This window comes from Phyllobates terribilis, unplaced genomic scaffold (genome assembly GCF_046119375.1).
Source record: "Phyllobates terribilis strain yellow unplaced genomic scaffold, ASM4611937v1 Scaffold_11__3_contigs__length_659146591, whole genome shotgun sequence".
NCBI classification, from domain to species: Eukaryota; Metazoa; Chordata; class Amphibia; order Anura; family Dendrobatidae; genus Phyllobates; species Phyllobates terribilis.
In genome coordinates, this window is record NW_027362771.1 from 549,877,556 (window position 1) to 549,897,080 (window position 19,525).

General features: G+C 43.7%; 1 protein-coding gene across 1 annotated transcript; it reads right to left on the minus strand.

The window, feature by feature from the left end:
- Positions 1-1,229: 1,229 nt before the first annotated feature.
- Positions 1,230-18,209, minus strand: POLR3D (RNA polymerase III subunit D). Its single transcript, XM_073654044.1, has 9 exons — positions 18,054-18,209; positions 16,339-16,495; positions 13,175-13,218; positions 5,409-5,557; positions 5,179-5,303; positions 4,918-5,086; positions 4,354-4,625; positions 2,893-3,045; positions 1,230-1,632 (listed from the first exon to the last, which is right to left on the minus strand). Exons 2-9 carry the CDS (start codon positions 16,492-16,494, stop codon positions 1,510-1,512), a joined length of 1,191 nt encoding a protein of 396 aa, XP_073510145.1. The 5' UTR covers position 16,495; positions 18,054-18,209; the 3' UTR covers positions 1,230-1,509.
- Positions 18,210-19,525: the final 1,316 nt, after the last annotated feature.

A 19,525-nucleotide genomic window follows, 5' to 3' on the forward strand; every position in this document is an offset into this window, starting at 1 on the left:
CACACCCTGATAAGAGTTTGATCAGTGGGATCTGATTCTCTAGAATGTGAAGAATAATAAATAAAAAAAAAAAATGTCTCCACCTTCATCAGTCACTGATGTCATCCGAGTGATGTCCAATTTTTTTCACCCATAGACTTGGATTGGCGAGCTGAATCGAAATCGGACACGTTTTACTTATAGATCTACCTTACCATGAGACTCTACCATGGTCAGGTGTCAGAATGTCAATCTGATCGGTTAGCAGATTTCACACTACAAATTGGAAATATTGCTGAATAGATCTCCCGGACCTGATGAAGCTGGTGTACTTACTGTAAAAATCCATATCAAGAATGGTTGTGTAATGCTGATATCAAAATAAGCATTTTATTAGTCCACCTGTAGAGTGAGAGAGCTCATAAGTCCAAGAGTCTTACCTAACCAGGATGTCAACTGCAGCTTGTACGGAGTAGTGTGAGATTCAGCAGCACCTGGGATGAGGGTCACTGAGGAGCTGTCAATCAATCAGTCTAGATAGGTGGAGATTCAGCAGCAGGGAGGAGGGACACTGAGGAGCTGGGAATCAGTCTAGATAGGAAGAGATTCAGCAGCAGGTAGGAGGGACACTCCAGAGCTGTCAGTCAGGCTAGATAGGTGGAGATTCAGAAGGGAGGAGGAACACTGAGGTGTAGTCAGTTTAGAGAGGTGAAGATTCAGCAGCAGGGAGGAGGGACACTGAGGAGCTGTCAATCAGTCTAGATAGGCAGATATTCAGCAGCAGGGAGGAGGGACAGCGAGGAGCTGTCAGTCTAGATAGGCAGAGATTCAGCAGCAGGGAGGAGGGTCACTGAAGAGCTGTCAGTCAGGCTAGATAGGTGAAGGAGATTCAGCAGGTAGGAGGGACACTCGGGAGCTGTCAGTCAGGCTAGATAGGTGGAGATTCTGCAGGGAGGAAGGACAATGAGGAGCTGTCAGTCAGGCCAGGTACGTGAAGGAGGTTCAGCAGAGGAATGACACTGAGGAGCTGTAAATCAATTTAGGCAGTCAAAGACTGAGTTTAACACCAGGAACCACGTGATTTTTAAAATACTGCAATTCTTATATGGGAGAGTGACTGTAGTGCCCCCGCAGACATCAGGCTGCAAGTGCAACTGCATTCTCCTACCTCCAGCAAAGTCTGATAAAGACCAAAAAAAAATGCCGTCTGGAAAATATACAAACATGTATCCAAGAACTTACACCCGGTGTCTCACCATGTGTCCACTTTAATAAATTACACTTTACAGCCATCCAGCAGGTTCTCACACTCCATCTCAGAGGCGCTGTTGTGCGCCCTGATATTTACAGAGAAAGTCACATACACACAGGGGGTCCCAATATCACCCCCTTCACCTAACACAGTGTTCATTAAATAAGATGGCCAAAGATAACGATTGTGCCACCAGAAGCTAACGCTGCTCCATCCCAAGTGCCGGGCCCGTCATGGCGCGGTCTGTGGTGTATAATGCAGTCCTTCTCCGGGGAAGATCAGCGGTGACGTCCCTCCAGAAGAGACGCAAAGTCCGGTGAGCAGACGAGTTTATGCTGAACGTGTCCCAGCACCATCATCTCTCCTCTGCGAGCCTCCCCGACACTGACCGCCACCAGCTCCTGCAAGGGAAGCGACAGGAGACACTGAGTCCACGTCTATGAGCAGAGAACAGCCCCCCCCAGCCGAAAATGTAATCCCCCTGCAGAGGGGACTCGGGAGATCCCACGGACTTTCCATGACATGTTAATGTCACATGCGCGGCCATCTGCTAATTACATGGTAACGAGCTGAGCTTTGTTACCTGGATGTGACTCATCCTGTCCGCAGCGCTGAACAGTGGAGCACAACACGAGCCGGCGTGCTACGCTCTGTACAGAGGAAACTACAGAAGACTATAGGATCCTTTGTTTAATGGCTTTTCTTAAAGGGAACCTGTCACCTCAGAAAACCTACTTCCCTCCAGATTGCTTCTATATCTGCACCTAAGTAGCATTAAAATGTTACCCAGCTACTAGGAGAAAAGGAGGTTATTTCCTCTCAGGAGCTGCCGGCTTTCAGTCATGGGGGGGGTCCCAAGAGCTGCCGGCTTTCAGTCATGGGGGCGGGTACTGGGCGGCTATGGTCGCCACTCATTATACTGTGAGTGATGTATATAAGCATGCCCAGGCACTTTGATTGACAGCTTTGTGCAGAGCGAGCTGTCAAAGTGCCGGGACGTCCTAAGATCCGCCCCCTCACAGTATAGTGAGTGATGCCTTGAGCGATGACGGTAATTGCTCCCTGCATGCCCAATAACTGAAAGCCGGCGGAAATAAGTTCACTCTTCAGTTCTGATTTAGTCTGGCTGGCAGGACCTGTAGACTCAGGTCACGCGACCCTGATGACATCATCACAAGTCTTTCTGCACTTCTATGTTGCTACTTGCATGTGATTGGTCAGTGTCATACAGGAGGCTGAAGGACAAGCCCCCCCCAGTGAAAACTGTCTGATAACACCCCCTTGGACTTAACTCATTAGATGCCAAATATTCAATTGCTAATAACACAATGGACAGTCATAATTGAAAAAAAAAAAAAGTTTTATTCCGCTATGCAGCCACTATTACATCGTGTGCCCAGTCCAACCTGAAAAATTTGGTTTAAGGAGGCAGTCTGGGTACGATCTGATATAATGGCAAATGCTTCAGCAAGTCCCGTTAGGAACCATGTATGATACTTGCTTGCCAAGTGAAGTTACATCCCGCCATGGCCAATCTCGCGTCGGACAGGAGAGTGTGCCCGGACGACCCCCTTTTTTTTTTTTTTTATTATTTGTATATTTATATTTTGAGAAGATTTTTTTTTTAGTTAACACAATTTTGCTGGAATAATTGTTCTTACCTGAAGGAAGGAGCAGGATGTCCCCATGTTGACATCCAGAGTGACCTTGCCCAGGATGAGCTGCACCTTGCCCGACTTTCTCATCACTAGTTTCCCGATCTGACCCTCAGACAGATCATTCAGGGAGCAGCTGTCATCTGCCGCATTTGCCTCCTATTATTAGAGAACAGACGTGACGGAGGTAACAGCGAGCCAACATTTACCATGACTGATTCTAATTAGTGCACCAGAAATACAAAGACTCATTACAGTGATGCAACGGACATGGGGGGCTGTGAGTCTATGGGCCAGTGGCGTACGCTATAGGGCCGTCCTATGGGCGGCTACAGACAATGACGACCGGTAGTCACAGACAGAAGGCACAATGCTGCACGCACATATTCAGCATCCGTACACACTTGCCCCATAGAGGCCATTTGGGAAGTTAAAGGGTTTGGCCACTTTTTTTTTGCCATCACCAAAAAATTCCATATTGCTTTTCTTTTCAAGTCTCCTAAGGAGACTATTGAAGCAAGAAAAAAGTAGAAAATAAAGTTTTAAAAAATACTAAAAAAGTAAAAATCACCCCCCTTTTGCCCCAATAAAAAAAAAAAAACATTTGGTATCGCTGTGTTCAGAAACTCCCAATCTATCAGATATAAAAAGAATGAATCCGATCAGTAAGCGGCGTAACAAGAAAGCAAAATAAAAATGCCAGAATGAAGTTTTTTCTGGTTGCCGCAGAACTGCAATAAAATGCAATAGCAGGCGATCAAAACATCGTAACTACCCCAAGATGGTATCAGTAAAAACGTCAGCTCGGTGCGCAAGAAAAAATTAGCCCTCACACCACCCCAGATCCCGAAAAATAGAAATGCTATGGGTCTCGGAAAATGGCTTTTTTTTTTTTTTTTTTAAACAAAACAACAATTGTGGAATTGCACTTTTTTTGCAATTTCATCACACTTGGAATTTGTATTCCAGTTTTCCAGTACAATATATGGCAAAATGAATGGTGTTGTTCAAAAGTATAACCCGTCCCGCAAAAAAACAAGCTCTCACATGGCCATATTGATGGAAAAATTAAAAAAAAAGTTATGGCTTGGGAAGAAAGGGAGCAAAAAACGAAAACGCAAACATGGAAAATCCGAGGTGGTAAAGGCGTTAAAGGCATTGTCCAATAAAAAAAGGTTACTCCAGAGATGGTGCCATACATCCACATGATTCATGAGGTCACTGGCTGCAGTAATTACGTGGCACATCATCGCTGCAGAAAACCAAGCCCGAGGGACCACGAGAGCAGCAGCTTAACGTGTACAACTCCTTTAAGTTGGCCACATATTTCCTCCCACCCAGAGACGGGATTACTTTTCACCTCTAACCTATCCCATCCTTCTGGAATATCATGCCCATTCATCCTTTTGAACAAGCACGTATATTAGGGTGGGGGGGCATCTAATATGTGCACAGCTACCTACGTACCTGGCTTTTGTCCTTCACTAGTAGCATGTGGCCATCCTCGCCCTGCACTTCAGTCCGGACAGGTCGGGAGTCCTGGGTAGGCGGCTGTCCTGGAAGAGTGTCCGGGAGCTGCATGAAGAACAAAGCGTCTTCTCCAGAGACCTGCAGAGATTCCAGTAACTCCGGAAGAGATATGTCCTTTTTCTCCGGTGGCTTCTTCACTGCTGGAGCTTTGCTTGGTGGAACACCAGTCTTTAGCATACCCTCATCATCTTCCATAGGTTCTTCCTTCACTGTGAAGAGGAAAACGAAGGTGGTGGACAGTCAGCAACCCTTAAAATGTATCTCGTATCCAAAGGAAAGGTCAGACCATTGGGACTTTCCTAAACTGGAGAACAAGGCTCTGCCCTTCTAGATACAGTGAAGGAACTCGGCAGGGAGGTTGTTCCAAACATCTTGGATCTTCTATTTTTTTCTTTAAAGCATTCTTACTTTGCAGCATTTTTCCACACCTGACAAACTTTTACACACTGAGCATTAGACGATCTCTTACAACTGGAGTCAAAGGCCAAAATATACTCCTACCTTTGACAGTAGAAGGCTCCACTTCCATCTTTTCTTCTTTGAGTACATCCTTCATGGGTTTTGTGTCCTCTTCCTCCTCTTCATCTCGGAAAAGCCAACCTGAGTGGGCAAGTGGGAGCTGTACGGGCCGATTCTGGGCATCGTTTCTCAATCCTGGGTCATCTAAAAACTAAGGAGTGGAAGAGAGATGAGTCAGGAACCACAAGGACCAGTAACGTCCAAGTAAGCCATCCGCGCTGTACAGACGGAGCCTCCCGATACCTTGTCATTTTCCAACATTAAGAGGATCTGTTTGGTCTCCTCCTCGGTTTCCCTTTTTTCCCTTTTTATGTTGATGATGTGCGAGGGTCCGAGGTCTCCAGAATCAGAGGGTCCTTCCCATGCAGCTACAGACAAAGCAAAAGCAACATTGGAAAACTGAAAAAAAAAGAGCTCTCAATCCACACGTCTTATGGTCACAGAATTGTGTGGCTTTCTTAACAATTCTTTACTTTTCTTCTTCAGTTGCTCTGCTGGACCCTGCTCAAAGATGGAGTGACTCTGGATGACTTGTGGCCTCCCGCGTCCTCTGCCCGATCCATCGCGTCGGTCTCTGTTGCGTTCTGCCCGCTCGACTTTCACAGATACCTCCTCTTTCGGCCTTTATTGTAAAAAGGAAAAAAAAAAAAAAAAAAAAACACAATAGTCATAGTAATAATTAGCGTAGGCAAAAATATTTATTTCTAATTTCTAAGGATTTGCAGCAGAAAATAATACTGCAAATCCAGATGTGTCGACAGATAAAAAAAAAAAAAAGGGTGTTTTTTTTACATGTGTTTTTTGTTGCGTTTTTTCCCCGCTCATTAGTATGGGTGAAATCTTCTACAGGAAATGAATCGGCAAGGAAAAAAAAATAAGCTGTGTGTGCATAAGACTTCAAAAAACTAATTCACTTTGCTGGTGCTGTAAAATGCTGCATATTTTCAACATGGGGAAAAAACAAAACGCTACAAAAACACAACGTGTGCACATACAGTGAAGGAAATAATTATTTGATCCCTTGCTGTTTTTGTAAGTTTGCCCACTGACAAGGACATGAACAGTGTATAATTTTAAGGGTAGGTTAATTTTAACATTGAGAGATAGAATATCCCCAAAAAAATCCACAAAATTATATAAATTTGATAAATGTATTTCCATTTTGCAGTGAGAAATAAGTATTTGATCCCTCTGGCAAACACTTAATACTTGGTGGCAAAACCCTTGTTGGCAAGCACAGCAGTCACACGTTTTTGGTAGTTGATGATGAGGGTTGCGCACATGTCAGGAGGAGTTTTGGTCCACTCCTCTTTGCAGATCATATCTAAATCATTCAGATTTTGAGGCTGTCGCTTGGCAAAACGGAGATTCAACTCCCTCCATAAGTTTTTTATGGGATTAAGGTCTGGAGACTGGCTAGGCCACTCCATGACCTTAATGTGCTTCTTTTTGAGCCACTCCTTTGTTGCCTTGGCTGTATGTTTTGGGTAATTTGTCTTGCTGGAAGACACAGCCACGACCCATCTTCAATGCTCTTATTGAGGGAAGGAGGTTGTCACTCAGGATTTTACGGTACATGGCTCCATCCATTCTCCCATTGCTGCGGTGAAGTGGTCCTGTGCCCTTAGCAGAGAAACACCCCCAAAACATAATGTTTCCACCTCCATGCTTGACAGTGGGGATGGTGTTCATTGGGTCATAGGCAGCATTTCTCTTCCTCCAAACACGGCGCGTTGAGTTAATGCCAAAGAGCTAAATTTTTGTCTCATCTGACCACAGCACCTTCTCCCAATAACTCACAGAATCATCCAGGTGTTCACTGGCAAACGTCAGGCGGGTCTGCACATGTGCCTTCTTGAGCAGGGAGACCTTGCGGGCACTGCAGGATTTTAAGCCTTTAAGGCGTAATGTGTTACCAATGGTTTTCTTGGTGACTGTGGTTCCAGCTGGCTTGAGATCATTAACAAGTTCCCCCCGCGTAGTTTTAAGCTGATCTTTCACCTTTCTCATGATCAAGGATACCCCACAAGGTGAGATTTTGCATGGTGCCCCAGATCGATGTCGATTGACAGTCATTTTGCATTTCTTCCATTTTCTTACTATTGCACCAACAGTTGTCTCCTTCTCACTCAGCGTCTTACTTACGGTTTTGTAGCCCATTCCAGCTTTGTGCAGGTCTATGATCTTGTCCCTGACATCCTTAGAAAGCTCTTTGGTCTTGCCCATGTTGTAGAGGTTAGAGTCTGACTGATTAATTGAGTCTGTGGACAGGAGTCTTTTATACAGGTGACTATGTAAGACAGCTGTCTTTAATGCAGGTAACAAGTTGATTAGGAGCGTCTAACTGGTCTGTAGGAACCAGAACTCATAATGGTTTGTAGGGGACCAAATACTTATTTCTCACTGCAAAATGCAAATAAAATTATCTAATTTATAAAATTTGATTTTCTTGATTTTTTGGGGATATTCTATCTCTTAATGTTAAAATTAACCTACCCTTAAAATTATAGACTGTTCATGTCTTTGTCAGTGGGCAAACGTACAAAAACAGCAAGGGATCAAATAATTATTTCCTTCACTCCTCCACTGTAGCCTTAAAGAGATTTACAGTTTTAAGTATGAAAAGTTTTGCAAATTACTAATACACTTATTCCGCGTAATTTTCAAGATCTCGCGCTTAAAGGGGTTTTCCCTTTCTAGACATTTATGGCAGATCCTCGGTACATGCTTGGCTATTTTTGAAACTCCCATAGTAGTGAATGAAGAAAAATAAACATGCAGATCCCCCATTTTGTTAAGAAATCCAAAGGATATATCATCAATGTATCTAAGAACAGACAATCTCTTTAACTTTGGTTTCCCTTGCAATAGAATCACCAATACTACACATGGTATGTTAGCTGTTCCAGCAGTCAAACGGACAGGAGTACTGAAAGCAGCCTCCTACCTGACCAAACTTCCCGACTCCTCCCGCACTGTGCACTACCTGTGTGTGACCAGCGCCCTATACAAGCCTTTTTTTGTGTGCAATTTTAATACTAAGCAATCACCCCCTTCATGAAATGGCCATCTTTATTATATGGGTTTGATGCATTAGTTCTGAGACCTGGGCAGGTAAATACTGCTGCCCTCATTCTTGAATTTTGGGGGAATTTTAATTCAGGTTATTGTGGCTTTGATTTTAACCCCTTTCTAACGTGTGACCTAATAGTACGTCATGGTGACCTGGACCGATTGGACCAATGACGTACTATTAGGTCATATGGCGATCGCGCCCGCACACAAGCGGTGCGGGACAATTGCTGCCGGGTGTCAGCTGTGACTATGTGCAGGGAGCGGTCCTGCACATTAACCCCTCAATGCTGCGATCGAAGTCGATCGCAGCATTGCAGGAGCAAGGGGAGGTTATCACTGATACTCCCCTCTCCTGCTGGCGTCTAACGCTGTGTGCCGCGGCTCCCGGATGTTGCCATGATGACCCCATGTCGTCATGACAACATCCGGGTCACCAGGAGGCAGAATGTTACTTTGGTCATGAGCAGTGCATGACCAAAGTATCTTCTCCCTCTGCAGCAGTGACAGCCTGTATAGCACAGGGATGCTGCTGCTGCTCTCTATGCTATTCAGGCAATCTGAAAATAAAATGTGAAAGTCCCATAATGGGACAAGGTGTGAAAGTAAAAAAAGAATCAATGTGAAAAAAAAAATTGTATAAATATTAATGAAAAAAATAATCCAAAAAAATAAAAATATATTGTACCCATAAATAATTATTATTGTGGAAAAAAAAAAAAACAATAAAAAGTACATATATTGGTATTGCAGCGTCTGGAATGACCTGTCCTATAAAACTGTCCCACTAATCAACCCCTTTAGTGAACACTGTAAAAAAAAAAAAAAAAAAACACACAAAGCAAAAAAACCATGCTTTATCATCATACCGCCAAACAAAAAATGCAATAAAACGCGATCAAAAAGACAAATGCAAATAAAAATGGTACCGCTGAAAACTTCATCTTGTCCCACAAAAAACAAGCCGCCATACGGCTCCATCGGCCAAAAAATAAAAAAGTTCTAGCTCTCAGAATAAAGAGATACAAAAAAATATTTTTTCTACAAAAATTTTTATTGTGTAAAGGTGCCAAAACATAAAAAAACTAATATAAATGTAGTACTGCTGTAATCATACTGATCCGAAGAATAAAGCTGCCTTATCAATTTTACCACACGCAGAACAGTATAATAAAAAAAAAAAAAAACAATTCTGGAATTGTTGGTTTTTGTTTATTCTGCCTCCCAAAAATCAGAATAGAAAGCGATCAAAAAATGTCACGCGCCTGAAAATGGTACCGATAAAAATGTCAACTTGTCCCGCAAAAAAACAAGCCATCACATGACTCTGCCGGCCGAAATATGGAAAAATTATAGCTCTCAAAATATGGCGATGCAAAAACTAGTCTTTACAAAAAAAAAAAAAAAAAAGCGTCTTATAGTGTGTGACAGCTGTCAATCATAAAAACCCCATATGAATCTGGTATTGCTGTAATCACACCGACCCGAAGAATAAAGTCGTCTAATCACTTATACCACACGAGGAATGGTGTAAAAAATAAACTCTAGAGTTAGGGTTGTGCTAGGGTTAGGGTTGGGGTTGGGACTTTTTCAAAAGTAAAGAAAAAAAAATGATGACGACATGGCGACTAATGTTGAGCGCAAGTGCTCGCTACTTGAGTTTGCATCGGGTGCTCGGGTATGCACTGAGTATAGCGGGTGCTCGAGTGACATGCTCGGGTCTCCGCCCCATATGTTTTGCAGCTGTTATACAGCCAAAAAACCTTGTGGGGATTGCCTGCCATGCAAGAGTGATCCCAGCATATTGTTTTTTTTGGGTGTCTAATAACCGTGAAACATGCGGGCAGGGACTCGAGCACACGCAATACATGATGCATACCTGAGTACCCGATGCAAACTCAAGTTGCGAGCACTTCCGCTCAAGACTAATGACAACTTATTCAATATGATGACCTAATGTTATCAAATTCTGTGTCGTACCTCTGGGTTCAAAATGTTCACTATACACCTGGATAAAATCCTTGAGGAGGCTAGTTTCCAAAATGGTGTCACTGGGGGGTGGGGTGGGGTGCTGGTTTCCACTGTTTAGGCACATCAGGGGCTCTCCAAAAGCAACATGGCGTCGCTAATTTTCAAGCAAACTTTCCATTCAAAAAGTCAAATGAGGCTCCTTCCCTTCCGAACCCTGCCGTGCGCCAAAACAGTGGTTTCCCCCACATATGGGGTATCTGCGTGCTCAGGAGGAATTGCACAACAAATTTTGAGGTCCATTTTTTGCAAAAATAAAACAATTGGGGTCTAAATTAACATTTTTGTGAAAAAAGTTAAATGTTAATTTTTTTCTTCCACATTCCAAAAATTCCTGTGAAGCACCTGAAGGGTTAATAAAGTTCTTGAATGTGGTTTTGAGCACCTTGAGGGGTGCAGTTTTTAGAATGGTGTCACTTTTGGGTATTTTCTGTCATAAAGACCTCTCAAAGTGACTTCAAATGTGATGTGGTCCCTAAAAAAATGGTTTTGTAAGTTTTGTTGGAAAATTTAGAAATCGCTGGTCAACTTTTAACCCTTATAGCTCCCTAACAAAAAAAAATTTTGGTTCCAAAATTGTGCTGATGTAAAGTAGACATGTGGGAAATGTTATTTATTAACTATTTTGTGTGACATATCTCTCTGATTTAAGGGCATAAAAATTCAAATTTTGAAAATTGCTAAATTTTCAAAATTTTTGCCAAATTTCTTTTTTTTTCACGAATAAACGCAAGTGATATCGAAGAAATTTTACTACTATCATGAAGTACAATATGTCACGAAAAAACACTCTCAGAATCAGGGAGATCCGTTGACGCGTTCCCGAGTAATTACCTCATAAAGTGACAGTGGTCAGAATTGTAAAAATTGGCCTGGTCATTAACGTGCAAACCACCCTCGGGGATAAAGGGGTTAATTTAACTTTTTTTATAATATGGAAGACCCTTCTCTTTGGTCTGTAGCCAGCCGAAGCCATGTCCTCACAGTCAGGCACAAAACAATTCTTGGGCCAGCGGCCCATCGCGCATTAACTACTAAGGATACATTCACACATCTTATTTTCGGTCAGTGACAGCACACAAACCCAATGTTGGCCTACGTGCGTATTCACATGGTCTGTGAAAAAAAAATCACTGCATGCTCTAGTCTGACTAATTACGGATCACACTAATGCATGTACAGAGGCTTGCGAAAGTATTCACCCCCTTGACATTTTTCATATTTTGCTACCTCACAACCTGGAATTTCACTGTTTTTTCAGGGTTTACATAATTTCATGTAAAGAACATGCCGACAACTGTGACAATTTGGTTTTCTTTTTATTGTGAAGCAAACAAATAGGACAGAATAACTGAAAATTTCAGTGTGCATAACTATTCACCCCCCTAAAGCCAGTACTTTGTAGAGCCTCCTTTTGCGGCAATTGCAGCTGCAAGTCGCTTTGGATAAGTCTCTATGAGCTTTCCACATCTTACCACTGGGACTTCTGCCCATTCCTCAAGGCAGAACTGCTCCAGCTCCTTCAAGTTAGATGGTTTCCTCTGGTGAACAGCAATCTTCACGTCTGACCACAGATTCTCAATTGGATTAAGGTCTGAGCTTTGACTAGGCCACTCCAAAACATCTACACATTTCCCCTTAAACTACTCGAGTGCTGCTTTAGCAGTATGCTTTGGGTCATTGTCTTGCTGCAAGGTGAACCTCCGTCCCAGTCTCAAATTACTGACAGACAAACTGGTTTTGCTCATGAATATCCATGTATTTCGCACCATCCATCTTCCCTTCGACTCAGACCATTTTCCCTGTCCCTGGTGCTGAAAAACATCCCCACACCATGATGCTGCCACCACCATGTTTCACTCTGGGGATGGTGATCTTGGGGTGATGAACGGTGTTGGTTTGGCGAGATATATAGCGCTTACCTTGGTGGGCAAATAAGTTACGTTATGCTCTCATCTGACTACAGCACCTTCCTCCATACATTTAGGGAGTCTCCCACATGTCTTTTGGCAAACTCAAAACGAGCCTTACAATTTCTGTAAGTAAAGGCTTTTTTTCTGACCACTCTTCCATAAAGGCCACCTCTATGGAGTGTATGGCTTATTGTGGTTGTATGGACAGATACTCCAGTCTCTGCTTGGGAACTCTGCAGCTCCTTCAGGGTTACCTTTGGTCTCTGTGCTGCCTCTCTGATTAATGACCTCCTTGCCCGGGCTGAGAGTTTTGGTGGGCAGCCCTCTCCTGGCAGGTGGCAGGTTTGTTGTAGTACCCTTTGCATTTGATGATAATGGATTTGATGGTGCTCCGGGGGATCATCAGAGATTGGGATATTTATTTATAACCCAACCCTGACTTACACTTCTCAACAACTTTGTCCGTCCCTCACTGGTGTTGTTTGGAGATCTCCTTGGTCTTCATGGTGTTGTTTGGAGATCTCCTTGGTCTTCATGGTGTTGTTTGGAGATCTCCTTGGTCTTCATGGTGTTGTTTGGAGATCTCCTTGGTCTTCATGGTGTTGTTTGGAGCCTCTGTGGCCTTTCAGAAAAGGGAAAGTGTATATACTGACCGACATGTGACACTTAGAATGCACACATGTGGACTTCCTATCACTAAGCATGGGACTTATGAAGGGAATTCTTCGCACCAGAAATTTTTAGGGGCTTCATGGCAAAAGAGGTGAATACATATGCACATGCCAATTTTTATTTATGTGATCCCATACATTTAATTTATTCCTATATTTTTCTCACTTCACCAACTTAGACTACTTAGTGCTGATGCATCACACACAAATCGGATTACAAAAATATTTACACACAGGTTGTATTGTAACAAAATAGGGAAAAAGCCAAAGGGGGTGAGTACTTTCGCAAGCCTCAGTAAATAGCGCACAGCCCTGCACCCTTCCACTATACGGACGAGCATAAGGCGCTGCACTCGGAGTCAGCCGTGCCCGCAATTTGCGGATGTGACCGGTCCAATAAATTGAGCAGTCGTGTGATCTTAGCCTAAGGGGGAAAAATTAACATCATGTGAGAGGTTTTGCCAGAATTATTTTCAGAGAAACATAAGTGTAAATTAAAGGATTAGTAAACATAAAGGGGAGCAGGAGGACACAGGGGCACGGGCAGATCCTTACTCTTCTTTTATCTTCCTGCCAATGATATTGGGAGCAAATGTTTTCTGTAGAGAAAAAAGGAAAACATTATAATCAGTATTATATTATTGTAAATATTACTGCAGTGACCTAAAGTTATAACATACAGGAAAAATATTATTACTTAACCCCTTTATGACATCCGCCGTACAGGTGTGGCATCGCTGTATATAGCACAAGGGATCACAGTGAAAAGTAAAAAAAAAAAAAAAAATATGTAAAAAGTTTGAAGAAAAAAAAAAAAACCCTAAAAAGTTCAATTCAGCCCCCTTTTAACTACACTGAAAATAAAGATATTAAAAAAAAATTACAATGTGGTATCGCAGAATTCAGAAAAGTCCGATCTATCAAAATATAAAAACAATTAACCTGATCGGTAAACACAACAAAATTCTAGAACGGCAAAAAAATGAAGTGTTTTTTGGTTGCAGCATTTCCATGAAAAAGACTGTAATAAGCGATCAAAACGTCACATCTATCCCGAAATGGTATTAATAAAAACTGTGTCTCGCCCTGCACAAAATAAGCCGTCACACAGCTCCATCGGCCGAAAAATAAAAATGTTACGGGTCTCGAAAAATGGCGACAACCCCAAAAAAAATATTTTTTGCAAACTTCTGATTTTTCTTTTATTTACCACTAAAGTAATAATAAAAACTGGACATGTTTAGTATCGCCGTATTGATGAGGAGAATCATATTGCGAGGTCAATTTTACCAAAAAATGTACACCATAAAAACAGTTCCCAAAAATGTCAGAATTGCGGGGGGGGGGGGGGTTTCACAATTTCACGGCACTTGGATTTTTTTTTCATTTTCCAGTACACTATGTGGTAATAATGGTGTCATTCAAAAGTACAACTCGTCCTGTAAAAAACAACCCTCATATGTCTACGTGGACAGAAAAATAAAAGTTATGGCTCTGGGGAAAAGGTGATGAAAAAAAATAACGGAAAAAAGGAAATTGGCCGCGTCGTGAAGGGGTTAAAAGCGTAACCAACTTTCTTTTCCACCCATAAATCATTAATACAGGTGAAAATAAGAAACTTTGTAATATATTTTAATGGAGAAATCTGCTTCTTTCTCCTCCTAGACTGATCTTTCATTTTCGAACTTCTTAATTCATGGGGAAAATGTGTCTTCAGTGAAGAAGACTTTCCCATTGCTGAGATAGGAGAAAACAGTTGGTGCTTGTAATGTTCTATGGAGAACTGTAACTGTGGTTTCCGCTTCTAGCTCCTCCTCCAAAGAATTTTAGAAGCACCAACTGTCATCTCCTATCTCAGTAATGGGACAATCATCACTGAATACAGATCGTACACGTTACCCCTGTATCGGTCCAGGAGGAGCACAAAGATAAAATACGTACACAATACATGAAATAGGAGTCGGAATTTATTTTAGGGATCTAGAATGGAGCTCGGTTATATTTCAGGGTCGGTGTCTGATCAATTCTAGTGGTCTGGTTTTGGGTCCGATTATTTTTATGGGTCTCATCTCAAATCGAATTACTGTAGTTTTAGCGGTCTGGTATGGGATCTAATTATTTTAGGGATTGAGGGTCCGATTCACTTTAGAGGTTTATGGGGTTTAATTATTTTTTAGGGGTCTTGATTGGAGTGTGACAATTTTAGGAGTCTGATATGGGATTTAAATTAGTTTAGGGGGTCTGGATCTCTTTTAATTATGGGGTCTAGCTTTTTTTTACCCTCAAATAACAGTAGATCTTGATGTAAAAAGTCCCAGAGACCTTACTTGGGCCATGTACTGCCCTGTGATAGGGGGTAACGTGGGTAGAAGAAATGGCGCCCCTCTGATTTGTTGATACTAGTTGGATGCTATGATTAGTCGTGATCACTGAAGTCTCTAATCCCGCACCAGCCCAGTTGTCAAACACAGCCGTATAAATGCCGTACCCGCATGATCCCCTGATGGCACTGTACGCGATAAGGACTCAAGAAAAACAATTATTGATATATATTTAGGCCAGGAATTAAAGGGCTATTCCCATCTACAAGATCCTATCCCAATATGTAGCAGGTATAATAATAATAAAAGTAGAAAATACCTCCAATTAGAAATGTAGTATAGTTCTTCTGATAACCTATGTCACTTACCACATGTGCAGGGCATTGCAGTAGCTTAGGTAGTTGCTTGTGGACATGACCATGGATATTCAAGCTACTCCAATGCCCTGCACATGTGGTAAGTGACATAGAAATGTAGTATAGTTCTTCTGATAATAAAATTAGAATATACCTCCAATTAGGTTATTATCAGAAGAACTGTACTAAATTTCTATGTCACTTACCACATGTGCAGGGCATTGAAGTAGCTTGAATATCCATGGTTGTGTCCACTAGCAACTTCCTAAGCTATTGCAATGCCCTGCACATGTGGAAAGTGACATAGAAATTTAGTACAGTTCTTCTGATAAAATTAGAATATACCTCCAATTAGGTTGTTATTATTAGTAAACCTACTACTTATTGGGAGATGGGAATACCCCTTTAAAATAAGGCTCATGGGCACACAGAGGTTGTTTTTTGTTTTGTTTTTTTAGGTGGTCAAAACAAGTTTTCTAATGGAAACTGCTCCTTCCTTTGGGAATTTTTGGAGGAGTTTTCATTTCCTTACGCAATTTTGAAGTTTTGTTTTTTTTTCTGAAACCTTTTTTTGCAGCCTCCTGATTGGACACAGCCTAGTTTGGAGCGGATTCCATCTGGAGATGCTGCAAAGAAGTGACATGCATTCATTTTCTTTTTCTCCCCAATTAAGTGTTTTTTCAAAATTTGAAAAGTAAAAAAAAAAAAAAAAAAAAAAACACTCAAAAGACCGAACATATGAGCAGGAAAGCGGATCGACAATAGAAGTGATTAGGAGAATTTTTGACTTCATAGGCTTTTTCTTTCATTTTTTTTTTTTTGGAACGGACCGACTCCAAAAGAGAATTATCAAAAAAACCTCTGTGTGCACATGGCCTAACACTCTCTCCCGATGATGAGCCTCCTCTTCCTCCAAATTCTGAAACAGTTTTTCGGTAGATCCCACTCTGGAGAAGACATTTCTCATTGCAGAACTCTGACGTTCCTGAACATAAATGTAGGATTTCCTCCTCTATGAGGCAGAATCACAGACTGCACGCACCTTCCTGACACCTCCAAGGGTGAGATCCCGAGAGCGGATGGAAGGAAGCCGACCTGGCGTGAGAGGTGCTGAAGGTCTGCGCCCAACCAGACCCCTGGCTCCCCCGATTGTGGACCTGGGGACACCAGGAGTGTGATCGTTCTTCCCGTCAGACATCCTGGGAAATGCAGAAAAGGATGAAGTTGGTTGATAATAGAAAATCAATCAAAGCCTCCATGTTACCGTATCGGTGTAAGGATGTGTCTGCCCACAATGCCTATATAAATATATATCTATCTATCTATAATATAACCGTCTGAAGCCTTTATAGACTGCGCAGTCGTGACACGCCTGCGCAGTCTGGCTCCCGACAGAAGAACGCTTGGAGCTGTTACAGGTAAGAGGAGTGTATGGCGCCGGAGATCATGGTATGTGTAGGCACTGAACGTATACCGCGATCTCCGGCACTATACTTACATACTTGCCTGACCCGGAGGAGCGTTGCCGCGGCCCCTCTGTTCTGGCCGGAGACCGAGGCAGGAGTGAGGCATCGGAATCGGCGCATGCGCATAGCGCTATCCAGCGCCATTTTACTGAAGACACATTTGCAATGTGTCTTCAGCAAAATGGCGCCGGACAGCGCGGTATGGGCACGCGCGTACTCCGACGCCGCACTCCTCCGGCAGAACGGGAAGCAGTGCTGGAGCACAGGGAAGAAAGGTGAGTATAAGTGTTTATTTTTTTGTATGTGAGCAGCATGATAGGGATGAGGGGTGCGATACATACCAGGATTGGGGGGATAAGGAGGCCATATATACCAGGATTGGGGGGATGAGGGGGGTCATATATACCAGGATTGGGGGGATGAGGGGGGTCATATATACCAGGATTGGGGGGATGAGGGGGTGCCATGCATACCAGGATTGGGGGGATGAGGGGGTGCCATGCATACCAGGATTGGGGGGATGAGGGGGTGCCATGCATACCAGGATTGGGGGGATGAGGGGGTGCCATGCATACCAGGATTGGGGGGATGAGAGGGTCATATATACCAGGATTGAGGGGGATGAGGGGTGCCATGCATACCAGGATTGGGGGGATGAGGGGGTGCCATGCATACCAGGATTGGGGGGGGGTGAGGGGGTGCCATGCATACCAGGATTGAGGGGATGAGGGGGTGCCATGCATACCAGGATTGAGGGGATGAGGGGGTGCCATGCATACCAGGATAGGATGGGGGCAGCACATAACAGGATTGGGGAGAACAAATACCAGGATGGGGGGCCATATACCAATAAAAATGCTTGCCACCCGGGATTAGAACGGGTTCAATAGCTAATTATATATTTATTTATTTAAAGGGGATGTCCTGGAATACTGACCCCACCTGCTAGTCGGCAGGCCAACCAGATACAGATTGGGCATGCTGGATATCAATATGCCTCATCTTTAGCTCTCCTAAAGGATAATCCCAGAATCTGGGCATGCTGGGACCAGTAGTTTGGAGAACACTGCACTAATAAGTCTAGCACAGCACTCTGACTAGCAGGACATTACTACTCCCATCATGCCATGACAGCACTGGCCACGTTGCAGCCACAAGTCGCCCAGCACCTCCACATGCAGCATTTCCTCATATGACTGCGGATAATGCAGCGTTATACAGAGGCCTGACATCACACTGCTCTCTATACAGCGCCCCCATACACCCCCAGTACACAGGAAGCACAGCTCACCTGCTGCTGCTCACCGCATGCTCCCTGTAACCAGACAGACAGCAATGACGTCACTGCCGGACGACACTTCCGCTCCGCGCTAGGCCCGCCGGGAAATGTAGTCCTGGGACGGTGAAAACGCGTGTGAGCCCGCAGCGCCTCCCTGTGACCGGAAGCACCATGGGAATCACTGGCTTCAAGGCTTCTCCCCCGTTTCCTATGTACAAAAGAATAACAGATGGTTTCTATTTACTTGGCTCTGCTACAGATAATGTTATAGATCGCATTAGATGCCGACTGAGATCAGAGGATGGAAAATGTGTTCTGTCATTATTATAACCATTTATCAATTGGAAAGCAAAGAAAGAAAAAGAATGCCCTCATAATGGTAACCCCTTCCTCACCGGGTGGCTTTATGTTTTTTTGTGATTTTTTTTTCCCTTCGCTTTTTCCAGGAGCCATAACTTTTTTATGTTCCCGTCCACAATGGTGGGCTTCATGCAGCCCCCGACAGTAATGGCAAACTATTGGCACCCTTCGACTCCTTGAATGGACACTCCTCCATGTTAGAGCTACATAAATGCTGCCCTTAGAGAAAAGGATAAGTAAACAGCAGTGATCGGTGCTGGCTTCTCTCTGTGCTGTTAGTGGCAGGTGCTGGCTGTGTGACACAGATGGCACCTGCTGTGTGACATCGCTCCCGGTGGCCCCCCGCTAGTATAAAATCCGTCTCCTCACCCTTGCTGCATAAAATCCGGCCCCAGTGTATAACCTCCGGCCCCCCGCCATGCCATCAGTGTTTACTAACGTGACAGAACAGCCGGTGGTGCAGAGCTCACTGATACCAGCGCAGTCCTGTAATAGGAGTCGCCAGTGTAACAAGTCCGTTCATGACATTATTTTCCGCCTAAATCTTCCTCCATCACCTGTGAGATACAGAGCGGGGGGCCGAGTGCTGAGGAGCAGAGGGCAGAAAAGTCACCAACACCCTGCTGGCTCCATAAGTCCAGACTTCTGGTATAACATCAGCGCAAACACTGCGCCCCCGCCGGGAGCTTCATGGCCGAGCAGCTACATGCAGCCATACATCACCAAGCACAATGCCGAGCGTCGGATGGAGTGGTGTAAAGCCGCCACCACTGGACTCTGGAGGAGACGTGTTTCCTTGCAGTGACGGATCACACTTCTCTGTCATCTGATGGAGGAGTCCGGGTTTGGTGAATGCCAGGGGAACGTTACCCCCTGACTGCATTGTGCCAACTGTAGAGTTTGGTGGAGGAGGGATGACGCTATGGGGGTGGTTTCCAGGGGTCAACTGAGGCCACTTAATTCCAGTGAAGAAAAATCTTAATATTTCAGCATATTGTGGACAATTGTAGCTTCCAGCTTTGTGGGAACAGTTTGGGGAAGGCCATTTTCTGTTCCCCATGATTGTGCCCAGTGCACAAGATCCATACAGACCTGGTTAGGGGAATTTGGTGGAAGAACATGAC